Consider the following 11,672-nt stretch of genomic DNA (forward strand, 5'->3'; position numbering starts at 1 on the left):
TTTCTGAAACAAAACAAATATAACAAACTAATAGATTTTTATTATCACATTTAGTTGCATATAATGCCAACAATTGAAAGAGCTCGGTAAACAATACATATATAAATAAATTAAGGTTCAAAAAGCATTTCTTGATAAAATTGTGAAATTTCTCCGGATGGTTCCTGGATTTCAACTCCGATACTTTTCTGTATATATCAAATCAAAATAACTAAAAACCTTATATACATTTGACTTGTCTGTTTGGTTTGATTCTTTGTATTCAATAAACGTCAAAACGGCTTGAACAATCGGGCCAAAGGAAGAATTATGGCCCAAGGAAGTTTTAAGGCCAGTCAGGATTATTTTTTTTAATAGAAGTAATGTCGATTTTTAGATTTCTTGAAAATTCATGAAAACAGAAAATCCACGAAATTTTAATTTTAAAATATGCTAAGAAAAATGGGAACTTAAGGATTAATTTTTAAGAGCTTGTTCTGTTAACTATGATATCTATCTGTTTTATTTATAGTCTTGCATTAGTTGATAGTTTTATGATATTATTGTTAGAAAGAAGAACTATTCAAGAACGATTGATATTTGTTTCATGATATTATTATTAGAAAGAACAACTTTTTAAAGAAAGATTGATTGATTTCCTGAAGATATCCTTGATCCATGAATCCTCTGGCAGAGTCTTGGATTCCAGATGGATCTAAAAAATGATTAATTTCTCTAAAAGAAGTATATTTTTATTCTCTTACACATAGCTGTATACACTTAATTGAGTCCTAGGACCATAATAAATTAACTCTTGATTAGTAGTTAAACCATGCGACGGTCTAAGTTGAAGACGAAGTGGTTCAACTACGCGGTTCAACTACTTCCTTTCAGTCCAAACCTGTTTTTACTATCCTTTTATTACATTCTATCTTACATTTAAGTTAAAAAGCCAAGAAGTCAAATTTAAATATTACTTTTATCAATAGAAAGGATACGATTTAAAACCTAAGGTAAATTAGAAATCAAATAAGAATATTGAATTTTCAATAAAAAAGTAGTAGTAGAACAAGACAAGAAAGTAGAAGTAAGAAAGAATATGATTAAAATTATAGGAAAATTAAGAAAGAAGGAAAAAGAAAATAAAAAGATCAAATTGACTTGGGGAGGAAAATCAAAATTATTTATTTATAATTTTTCCCCATCCCCATGATCCTTACCCTCTCCTTGCTGGTGTATATCCTGGACTATCTCCCTGCCCTCTCCGTCATCTTCCTGTATCTCCTCGACCACCTCCCCGACCTCCTCAGCGTTTAGGGAATCCATCTTCATCAAGTCTGGGTTGAGAGAGCACTTCTTCAGATGCTTCCAGAGACTGGGGTACCTACTGTACATGTTTCCACAGTGCATACATTTGTACTCTTTAACCCCTAAACAATAATGTATTTGCAATCTTGAACCTTTTAATGTAATACATTTGTACTTTAAACCTCTGAATATTATGGTTTTACTCTTTTAACCTCGAAATGTACTATATTTGTACTTTTTAATTTAAAAATGTGGTAGTTTTGTATTATTTAACCTTATTTTATTATTCATTTGTATTCCTTAACCTCTAAATACAATACTATTTAACCTTAATTATTATTTATTTGTACTCTTTAACCTCTTATTAATATGATCAATTTGTATTCTTAAACCTTTACACTAATACATTTGTACTCCTAACCCTCTGAACATATTTTATTACATGTACATCTATACAATAATTACAGTTTGTACCCTTCATATAAAAATGTTTTCATATTTTATTATGTCACAATACTAGTTTTTGGGTGTAACAATACATGTAGAGTAAGTATTAAAATGATAAAAACAAGTTTAAATAAAAAATAAATAAATAAATAAATAAATAAATAAATAAATAAATAAACAAAATATATAATAAATATTTCAATGATAATTTACTTGAATGAAATTAAGAATAAATATTTAAATGATAATAATAAGCTTACTAGAATGTGTGAACTTGTGCTGCTTGACTTCTGACTTGTGGGAAAATCTTTTTTCACATGTTGGTTCGTACGGACATCGAAACTTCTTATTATTTCCCTCGTGAATCTTCTTGTGTACTATCAAATTACTTCGACTTGCATACTTTTTCCCACACTCGTCACAAGGAAAGTGTTTAATGTTCGTATGGGAACTGATGTGGGAAAACAGATGATATTTAGAGATAAACACTTTTCCACATTTGTCACAAGAAAATAGTTTTAATGATTTGATGAGTTCCATCTCCAGAGGTTTATTGTGAACATTTCTCTCGTGGATTACAACATTTACTTTGGTCGCAAACCTATCCATTACAAAACATCATTGATTTCAAGGTCTAGTTGTTCAGGGGTTTATTTTTAATAAAATTACACAAATGATTTCTAAAAAATTAAAATGAGTCTTGAACTAGAAAATTTCCCCCCAACTTATCCAAAATTTATTCATGAAAGTCATAGATATTCCACAATTTAACCATAAAATTTAACCAAAGTCATAATTATTCCACAAAATCGTGAAATTTACCCTTCAAGTCATAAATATTCCACAATATAATTTACCAAAACTTTAAAGATAAACTTATTTTTGAAGAAAGGGGGATGACTTTAAACGGAAATATATACCCCCAGTGTTTATCCGTAATCCTTCAATTCTTTGGTTTGCTTGAGCCTTGATTACTTAATTACCCCTTTTTTTCATTTCAGATTTATTTTATGTTTGTTTGTTTATTTTTTGTTTTGTTTTTAATGAGTTTGTGTTCTGGATTCCTATTTGAGCAAATAGAGCAGAAGAACTCCTTGGAGTGTGTGGCGAGATGCTTCTCCAGGTTATACTTGGAAACCATACTAGAGCAAACCTCACAACTTAGAAATCTTTTCTCTCGAAGCTCAAACTAAACTCAAGAGTTAATTAGGTGCATACATTTTGTTGAAAAGTAATTCCCANAACTCCATCTAGAGACAAAATTTACCCCAGTATGTTGAGGTATGTAAAAATGGTTTTTAGGTAATACACATTAATTTTTGGGTACAAAGATTTTAATAAATGGTCGAGAAAACGCCAATTTTTCATTTCTTCCCCAGAATCTTCGCAGCTTTTTGTCGTTGACAAGGGGCGTTTTAAAAATAATTAAATCCTAAATTATGATAAAATATAACCTGAGGTTTATTTTTACTCCTGGTCTGAGATTGTTCTATAATCTTATATTCGTCTTCATTAATATCCTCCCAACATTTACCTAATATTTTCCAGAGGTGAACATGAGAATAAGATTAAACTACACAGTACTAACAATTACGCTTAAAAGGACTGACCGGATATGTATGGCAGTTGAACTGAGAATGTAGTATTGTATTTGTTTAGAAATCATTTGAGACCCTATTGGATAATTTTGAACGTCGAATCTGCGCTCACACTTGGTAATTTTATTTCATTAAAACGTTTCGTATGTCTCAAATAAATCCTAAAAAATGTCTCCACAACAGTACATTCTCCGTTCAACTACCATACATAGCCGGTCACTCCCTTTAAAGTCCTTTTAAGTGTAACAAACAAATTTTAAATAATAAGAATACCATCCGGAGATAAAGGAGACGAGGATTTATCATCAGGTTGCTCCTCTTCGAATAAAACTTCTTCATCCTCCTCCTCCTCCTGGCCCTCCTGGTTCTCTAAGTGGCCTAAAGGTTCGGAGTCTAAATCGTCTTCTAGGAATAGAATCTGGTTTTCATCTCCGGGTGTAACAATAATATAGGAAACTAGAGAGTTGGGGTTTATAGACCGAAGTTCTATCTCCGAACCAACCCTAGACCCAGAGTAAACAATTCGATGAAGATCAAGGTTCGGGAGATCTGGTTTCGAGATCTCCTCCTCAGTGTGCTCAGGTAGGGAGAGGAAACTGTTTATACAAGTGATAAAATCCTCCGTGCTCTCCTCCGGTAGAACAAGAACTGGATCAAAGTTTGGATTCCAAAACTCTTCTGAAAAAAATAGAAATATTTAAAAATTTGCCAATGATTACGGAAATAAAAATATTTTCTTACTTCAGAGTACAACATTTAAACAAATCTGTCCTGAAATTACTTCAAGAGTACTAAACTTGTGAAAATTTGTCCTATAATTTAAGCTAGGAATGTTTTATGAATTACGGAAATAAAAATATTATCCATAGTTCTGCGTTCAAAACTTATGCAATTATGTCCTAGGAATATTGTACAAACTAATACTAATCCGTCCTAAAAAGTTAGGAATATTTTACAAACTAATACTAATCCGTCCTAAAAAGTTAGGAATATTTTACAAACTAATACTAATCCGTCCTAAAAAGCTAGGAATATTTTACAAACTAATACTAATCCGTCCTATAAAGCTAGGAATATCTTATAAACTAATACTAATCCGTCCTATAAAGCTAGGCATATTTTATAAACTAATACTAATCCGTCCTATAAAGCTAGAAATATTTTACAAACTAATACTAATCCGTCCTGTACAGCTGTATAGGAGTCGATGATATTCTACACAGATACTAATTCGTCCTACCTAGACGTTCTAGGAATGGAATGTAAAGCGCCAGTAATATTTTACACACAGATATCAATCCGTCCCCGCAAACCACTCCGACAAGATCCTCGGAGTTTCTCGCCTCTCTTTATCAGGAAAATTTGCATGAGATAATAATGTTAAATCTGGAAGTTTTCTTTTTTTGATGAAATATTATTTCGGGCCAAATGTAATCTACTCGAATAATAAAAAACGCATTTGGCTTGACGGCCAATAAATACTGAACTTATTGGAAATCAATCAACAGCAAAAAAAAATTGAGAATTTTACGATAGTTCGCTTAACTGCGATTGCTTAATATCTTGGGATTCCAACCTAGAATTTTTTTTTTAGAAAATCCGGGAAAATTTTAAGTGTGTAATCGATGGTAACGCTTGCTGAAAAATGATTAATACTACTCACATACTGTAAATTCTACGAAAATAAATTGCATTATAAGAACAATATATAAATTGGCACATGATCACATGAAATGCTTTTCCTAAGACAGTTTCTAATATGCTCCAGATGTGATATATTTTCCATTTTGATCTGAAAAAAATAGAAAGAATTTGATACAAGAAATAACAATTTATTTACGAGAAAAAGTCCTTCGCCTTCATACGTTTCTTTCCGATGAGAGCTTTCTTGCCCATCGGGCTCAGGGAGTTGAGCTGAGTGTTCAAGGAGACAGGATGAAGAGTTGACACAGGTTTGCTCAAGGTCCTCTTTAGAAGGGACTTCTCTGGGTTCTTTTTAGGGTCATGGGGGGTCCCAGGACTACTTGCTATAGAGGTGTAAAGGTCTTCGATCTCCTGAAGCAAAAAAGGTTTAATTTCTGGTTATCGTTTAAAGTAAATACATTCATAATAATTTCATAAAAAATTATGATTTTGTTGTATTTCCTCGTCTTCCTTTCCAACCCAAGATTTTATTCTTGTGGCAAGAAATTTTTGTACGAGGTTCTTAATTGCTATAAAAGTTAGTTAAGTTGGATCACATCATTTTACACTACACAATGCACTTACAGGATCAGATTATGTTTAAGCTTTAACACCAAAAAATACAAAAAGTAATGCAAATCTTAACTTCTATTAAATTTAAAGGGGAGAAATGATTTCTGATGTTGGGAAATTAATTTTTAATAATTTTTTTTTACCAATTTAGCATATAAAACCAAATCTGAGGGTATTACAACTTTCCAATATAATAGATGTGGAACATCCATCATAATGTACAATGTACAATTTACGTACTGGTTTTGTACCTGTGACATATTCCTGGTGAGAGCAAAGTTGACCCTCTTGAGCCTTGGCTCCGATGACGCGCTCTTACTCTGCTCTTCTCCCAACCTCTTCAACTTCTTCTTAGGAGTAGCAGACTTAGACATAGCTTTCTTTAAGAACACAGCGGTGTGGGACTTGGCCAGGTTAGGGGTGGATACCGTTGGAGAATCAAATTCAGGGAAACCAGAGGAAACGGGAGATACAGGCGATAGCTTGGCTGTCCCTTTATACTTCTTGTTAGGCATAACGATCTCCTAAAATTATATTTAAAAAGAATAAAAAATCTGCCATTAACATGTTTTCTGTTTTCTCTACCTTAAACTTCCTATTCCCGACCCCTTCATTCCTCCATCCGAACCATGAAATATTTTTTATCCGAAATAAATCCTAAGTAGTTTAATACCTGTTCTTCGGGTTGTAGCGGAGTATCCCAGTCTGACGGAACCTCAAAAAGTTTTCCATTTGTTATACTATCATTTCCATCCTTCTTCTTTTTCTTTTTCTTAACAGAAGAAACGTCTTCGACCTTCTCCGGAGCAGGGTCAGAGGACTTGGCCGGAGAATCTACGTTCTTTAACTTCTTCTTTTTAGAGGATTGACTAAGTTCTGTGGTGTCATTTAGGGCAGGAGTTTCGGACTTATTTTTCTTCTTTTTCTGGGACTGAGACATATCCGAAAGATCTTTAGATTCTTTCAATATAGAACTATCTTCAATCATTGATGCATCTGTGCCTAGTACGGAGGTATCTTTGTTTTTGTTTTTCTTCTTTTTCTTCTTCTTTTTCTCAGGACTATGCGCTGTATCTCCGTTCGTCAGTGTAATTTGTTCTTCACTTTCTACAGGTGACTCTTTAACAAGTTCTTTTTTGGACTTCTTAGTGGTCGGTGAATTTCCATTTGCCATCACTTCACTTTTTTCTTTTAAACTTTCTTGTTTCTTTTTTAGCTTTTTTTGTTCCTTTTCTGAAACAGAAACAAGGTTTTCCGGTTCCATTGCCTTGATAAGACCGATATCCTGTTCTATCATGATATCCGCCTTTCTTCTCTCCTCTCCCTCCTTGATCTTCTCTGCTAACAATCTCTCCCTCTTCTGTCTCTTCAACTCCGCCTTTCTCTTCTTCTCCTTCTCCTTCTTGTTCATTTTACTCTCATGTATCCTTGCCTTCTTAGCTTCAGGAGTTTCCTCTGGTTCCTCTTCAAGCTTTCTTTTCAAGTCTTCCGCTTCCTCCTCCTCCTTCTCTTCATACACATTACTGAATACATCCTCGTCCTCGTCCTCGTCCTCCTCGGCCTCCTGGGCAGCCTCCTGCTCCTTTTTCCACTTTCTGTACTCCTCCTTGCCCTTCAGGTTCTTCTTCTTAAGCTTCTCCTGCTTCTTTAACAATTTCTCCAAGGAGGCCTTGACGTTGATCTTCTCGTCCGGTTCCTCGTCCGAGATATCATCTCCGAGAGGAAAAACCCCGCTCTCAACATCCTTGAACATCTTGCTGAGGCGGTAGAGCAGGGTTCTGTTGGACTTCATGATTGTGTTCTGGGATCCGAGCTCGAACAATTGCTCAGAGATCTCCTTGTAGTTAATCTTTAGCTGGGGGATCTCGACATCCACTCGGCCGGCCCTAGGGTCCTCAGCCTTAACAGATTAAATGCAATTAGAATCCAGTTTTTTTTCAACCGAGGTCTTTTGGTTTGGATAACTTAAGATAAGATGAAGGAGGATCTCGACATCCAGTGGACAAACATATTTTTTAACTTTAATAATTTATTTTTGGATAAGGGTTGTGGGCACAAGCTCACGCATACAAATAAAAACGAAATATCAATAAATCTATTTCCAGTTTGTTATTAAAGTCTTTCTATTATTTTGTTCTGCTCAAGATCAGTTAAAAGTCATACACCCCAACGTTTTGTGTTGCGCCATTGTCTTATAAACTTGACCATGGGTAACCCTATAAACCGTAGTGAACACTTATTTTACGCGGGCTGATCTTGCTTTCTATTTTTCCTTAGGCTTAACTATTTGGTTTGGTTAATGATATGATTTTTGTTAATCGCATGTAGCGTTGATTTGCCAATGACTTGTAGAAAGCTGGATTTTCAAACATAATTGAGTTATGTTCTTTTGTCCTTTTCTCAGTCAGTCATAAAAAGTAAAAAAGAAATAAATAAGGGTTTTTTCCTTTTACCAGTGGACAAACATATGAATTGAGGTACAACTCATTAATTCAAGAAAAGTTGTCATTCATGGTTCGATATAATGCGTTTAATGTTTGGCTGTAAACGGTAAAGGTAGCCGACTGGCGGCTAGGCGTTGTAATCACAGAACTAATACACAGCATTTATTCCTTCTGATCATATAAACTGGTATAATTAGAGAAGGCTTCAATCACATCATAATTTTAAAACTTCAGAGAATATGCTTCTATCAACAATTCAGAATTGTCAGCAACCATTTTAAAAATAAAAAAACTAAACCTTTGGTTTGCTCGACACTTCCTCATCCAAATCCACATCCTCCTCATCGATATCTACTTCTTCCTCATCATCATCCTCGCCCTGGATGAGCTCGATGTTGCCGAGGGACTCAACCTCCTTCTCCATCTCCCACTCGATACCAGGGTCACTTTGTCTAGAAGAAAAAACATTGTTAACAAACCGAAATTCGGCCACCATTTTGTATTAACCCAGGTAGGTGTTGTTTGATTTACACTAGTTTGCGTATTTTTTATAATTGCGTATGGTGTACCTTAGAATATGATTAAATATTCTCTCAACAACATGATCTCTTAGTCTAGGTTCCCGGCCTTCAGAAACAATCTAAATCAAAAAAGGTGTATTCACAAAAATTCATAGATTTTCACAATGATAGGGCAAAGCAAGGATTTAAGAAAAACCGTAAAGCAGAAGTTCAACTGTGGACAATTTGTGAACATTTCACACGTACTTCCGGTAAGGAAGTCTGAAAAAGTTGTCCTACCTTAAGAAAGGGTTGAAGATATATATTGAGAACGGATTGATCAAGATTCTCTCCTCCAACCTTGGCCAATTCCTCCAGGAATATATCAGTGATATGCATCTGGAACCCTGAAGAAATATACATCAGAAATATTTTAGAGCCTACACCATGCAAGACTATGTTGGGAACCTAGCGTTGCCCAAGTTACTTCCGCCGTTTACCCGCGCTTGTTCTTAAATTACAAGTTAAGCTATTTTTCCCTATTATTAAAATCGACCCAATCAAATAAGAACTTCAAACCCATTCTAAGAACATTCCGGTGGTTTTCCCGAGTTCCCAAATCAAAATTTGAGACAAATCGGTCACGGGGTTCCTTAATTATGATCGAACAAACAAACTGAGATTACTACTTTATATATAGATACAGTTTAAAGTTACGCCAATACAATAAACACGCTCGTTCAAAATTCATAGAAGTCCAACATCTTCGAATTAACTCAGGAAAATTATGTATTTAAAGTGACTGACCTAAACTGGTGCTGTTAATATCTACGAGGATGAGGGTTTCACTGATGATATCCTTGATTTTGGAACACAGCTCCTCGTCCCAACCCTTCCTAGCATTGTACTTGAACACCTTAATAGTTGGATATATAATATAGAGGCAAATTCTTTATTCCCAGAAAAAGTGTGTCTAAATATATATCTTCGAATATTTGATTTTTTTACAAATAAAATCTACTAAAAACTAAAAAAAAATTATTAAAGGAACTTTCTCTAACTGATCATTGCAAATAATTTACACTCCTGTGTTTATAACACATATTAAATTTATGCACATTCGGACTCTTAACAGGGTGAAAAAATGACAAATATTTTAGAGCAATTCTGGTCCAGAGAGCTCAAATAGTACGATCCGGATACATGGACGTAAAAAAGTACTGATCCAGATACAGGGAGGATAAAGTACGGATCCAGCTACAGGGGGGTAAAAAATATGGATCTGGATACAAGAAGGTTAAAAATATACGAATCCGCATACAGGAAGGTGAAAAGTATGGATCCTGATACAGGAAGGTGATAAGTGCGGATCCAGATACAGTAAGGCTCCGGATACAAGGAGGAAACATTTGCGGATCCGGATCCAAGGGTCAAAATATAAACCAAAAAATGTAAACAAAAAAAACTTTTTGCTCTGATCGTTGACATTTCATATCTCTGAATGGTTTATCAATCTTTTAGCACTGGTTAGGATGAATTGGGGATTGCAAATTGTCTTTGTTTTTTTTTCAGGGGAAAACAATGACATTTTTTGGTAAAAGTACCATTAAGGATGAAAAAACATGCCTGTTGAGGTCCAATTTTTACACTACATCACCAAAAAGTTTACCCACTTCCCGGCTCATAAAATCATATACCCCTCTGTGTAGAAGTTAGTAATGACAGATTTAATGACTACCTGTCTGAGAAACCTCCTGGACATCATCATGAACTTATCCATTCTCCACTTGTCTATACCAAACCATTCACGTCCCATAGTCAAGAAGAAGGCTTTGATAAAACCCAGAGCAGACTCCTCGGTACAAAATGCATCTAGCAGTATTGGAATAAGAAATTAATTATGTATTTGTTCAAAATCCACCCCTGTCGGGAATGGTAGGAAAAAGAAAAAAATGATTTTGATTGAAAAAGGGGAATCATAATTTCCGCTTGATTTAAAGCATTGAGGGGTGGGGGGATAGAAGTACCTTTCCCATTGACTGTTCGTCACTATTGTTCGGGATAGTATTAAGTGTATTGTTAAAAGAATTGCCAAATCATTAATTATAAGTGAGATTAAAGGTTACCTATACAGGAAGCAATGTTAATCGCTAGTTCTTCTTGAACCAAAGGTTTATCTGACATCCAGTAGCAGTAAAACAAACCTTTCCATAACCTAAAAATTAATATCTATTTATAAACCTACTAGCAAGGGGGCGGGAAATAATAATTTCGGCCAGCATTTTTCATTTTTCGAGACTTTTTGTCGACTTCTTAAACATTCTTTTCAACCCCTTCCAGTAGGTATATAAATAGATAATATTTTTTAAAAACGGAGAGATTAGGCCGCTTCATCAAAGCTAGATCGTACGATTAAAAAATCCTACCAGGTGGATTTAGGCTAGATTATCTACCCTAATGATTTGCTTATTAGCGTCAGATTCTCAAAAGAATACAATTGTAGTTTTGATACAATCGACTAAATTCTAACTTTAGAAAAATCCATTTCTGAGTGATTAACTAATGAAACAGGTCTACCAATCTATGTTAAGGAGTCTAAACCCTTTAACTTGATCAAGAAAACTTATTGTAAAATTTTTCAAGAACGAAGTTAAAAAAATACATAAAGAGAAATGCTGAAATAACCTAGTAATTTTTGGACCCCCCCCCCTCTTTATCACTTTTGTACACGTATCTCATATGTAACACATGGAAATAATTGGTCACGAGGCCGCAGCGCCCGTCCCCCTAGCCTGTCCAAGCCGCAGCGCTCGGCCCAGAAATGGTCAACCTAACCTAACCCCAAAACAATAAGAAAATAACAATACTTTTGCAGAAAATTAGTGGTACTAGGACGGACCCGAAACCAAAACAATGAAACAATTTAATAAATAAATCAGTTGCGTTTGAAAGTCAAAAGATCTTCAAATTAAATTCTTTTTAATATTTTATTTATTGTTTAAATGATCAGTTCTTAACATGGTTCGGTATATTCCTAGAGAACGATTTTTTAAACCCCCCCCCCTCCTATCAATTTTGTACATGGGTCTGACAGGAAGTGTCTTAACTTGACCTAACCCGTGGCCGCAGCGTTCGGCCCC

At 34.6% G+C, this 11,672-nt stretch overlaps 2 protein-coding genes across 2 annotated transcripts in view; both read right to left on the reverse strand.

Moving 5' to 3' along the window:
* On the reverse strand, positions 1-5,128 carry LOC111697395 (zinc finger protein 184-like). The gene is made up of 9 exons (XM_023467406.1): positions 5,075-5,128; positions 4,573-4,679; positions 3,606-4,010; positions 3,189-3,268; positions 2,799-2,923; positions 1,995-2,335; positions 1,200-1,409; positions 639-694; positions 1-188 (listed from the first exon to the last, which is right to left on the reverse strand). Exons 1-9 carry the CDS (start codon positions 5,116-5,118, stop codon positions 111-113), a joined length of 1,446 nt encoding a protein of 481 aa, XP_023323174.1. The 5' UTR covers positions 5,119-5,128; the 3' UTR covers positions 1-110.
* LOC111697394 (ribosomal RNA processing protein 1 homolog A-like) overlaps positions 5,126-11,672 on the reverse strand; it is a 7,372-nt gene continuing 825 nt past the window's right edge. Inside the window, exons 2-10 of the mRNA XM_023467405.1 lie at positions 10,659-10,747; positions 10,271-10,404; positions 9,340-9,448; positions 8,833-8,939; positions 8,602-8,672; positions 8,331-8,484; positions 6,262-7,488; positions 5,840-6,112; positions 5,126-5,387 (exon numbers count right to left, since the gene is read on the reverse strand). Coding sequence (XP_023323173.1) covers positions 5,169-5,387; positions 5,840-6,112; positions 6,262-7,488; positions 8,331-8,484; positions 8,602-8,672; positions 8,833-8,939; positions 9,340-9,448; positions 10,271-10,404; positions 10,659-10,747 — 2,383 coding nt within the window. The 3' untranslated portion in view covers positions 5,126-5,168. The remainder of the gene's footprint in view (positions 5,388-5,839; positions 6,113-6,261; positions 7,489-8,330; positions 8,485-8,601; positions 8,673-8,832; positions 8,940-9,339; positions 9,449-10,270; positions 10,405-10,658; positions 10,748-11,672) is intronic.

Source organism: Eurytemora carolleeae, unplaced genomic scaffold (assembly GCF_000591075.1).
Source record: "Eurytemora carolleeae unplaced genomic scaffold, Eaff_2.0 scaffold290, whole genome shotgun sequence".
NCBI classification, from domain to species: Eukaryota; Metazoa; Arthropoda; class Copepoda; order Calanoida; family Temoridae; genus Eurytemora; species Eurytemora carolleeae.

Excerpts from the sequence above, each read along its gene's own strand:
- LOC111697395 (XM_023467406.1), bottom strand. The coding sequence starts at position 5,118 with ATGGAAAATATATCACATCTGGAGCATATTAGAAACTGTCTTAG. Across the intron at positions 4,680-5,074 it reads CATATTAGAAACTGTCTTAG|AGAGGCGAGAAACTCCGAGG; the intron begins GAAAAGCATTTC and ends TTCCTGATAAAG. Across the intron at positions 2,924-3,188 it reads GGAGTAAAAATAAACCTCAG|TTTGAGCTTCGAGAGAAAAG; the intron begins GTTATATTTTAT and ends TCTTGAGTTTAG.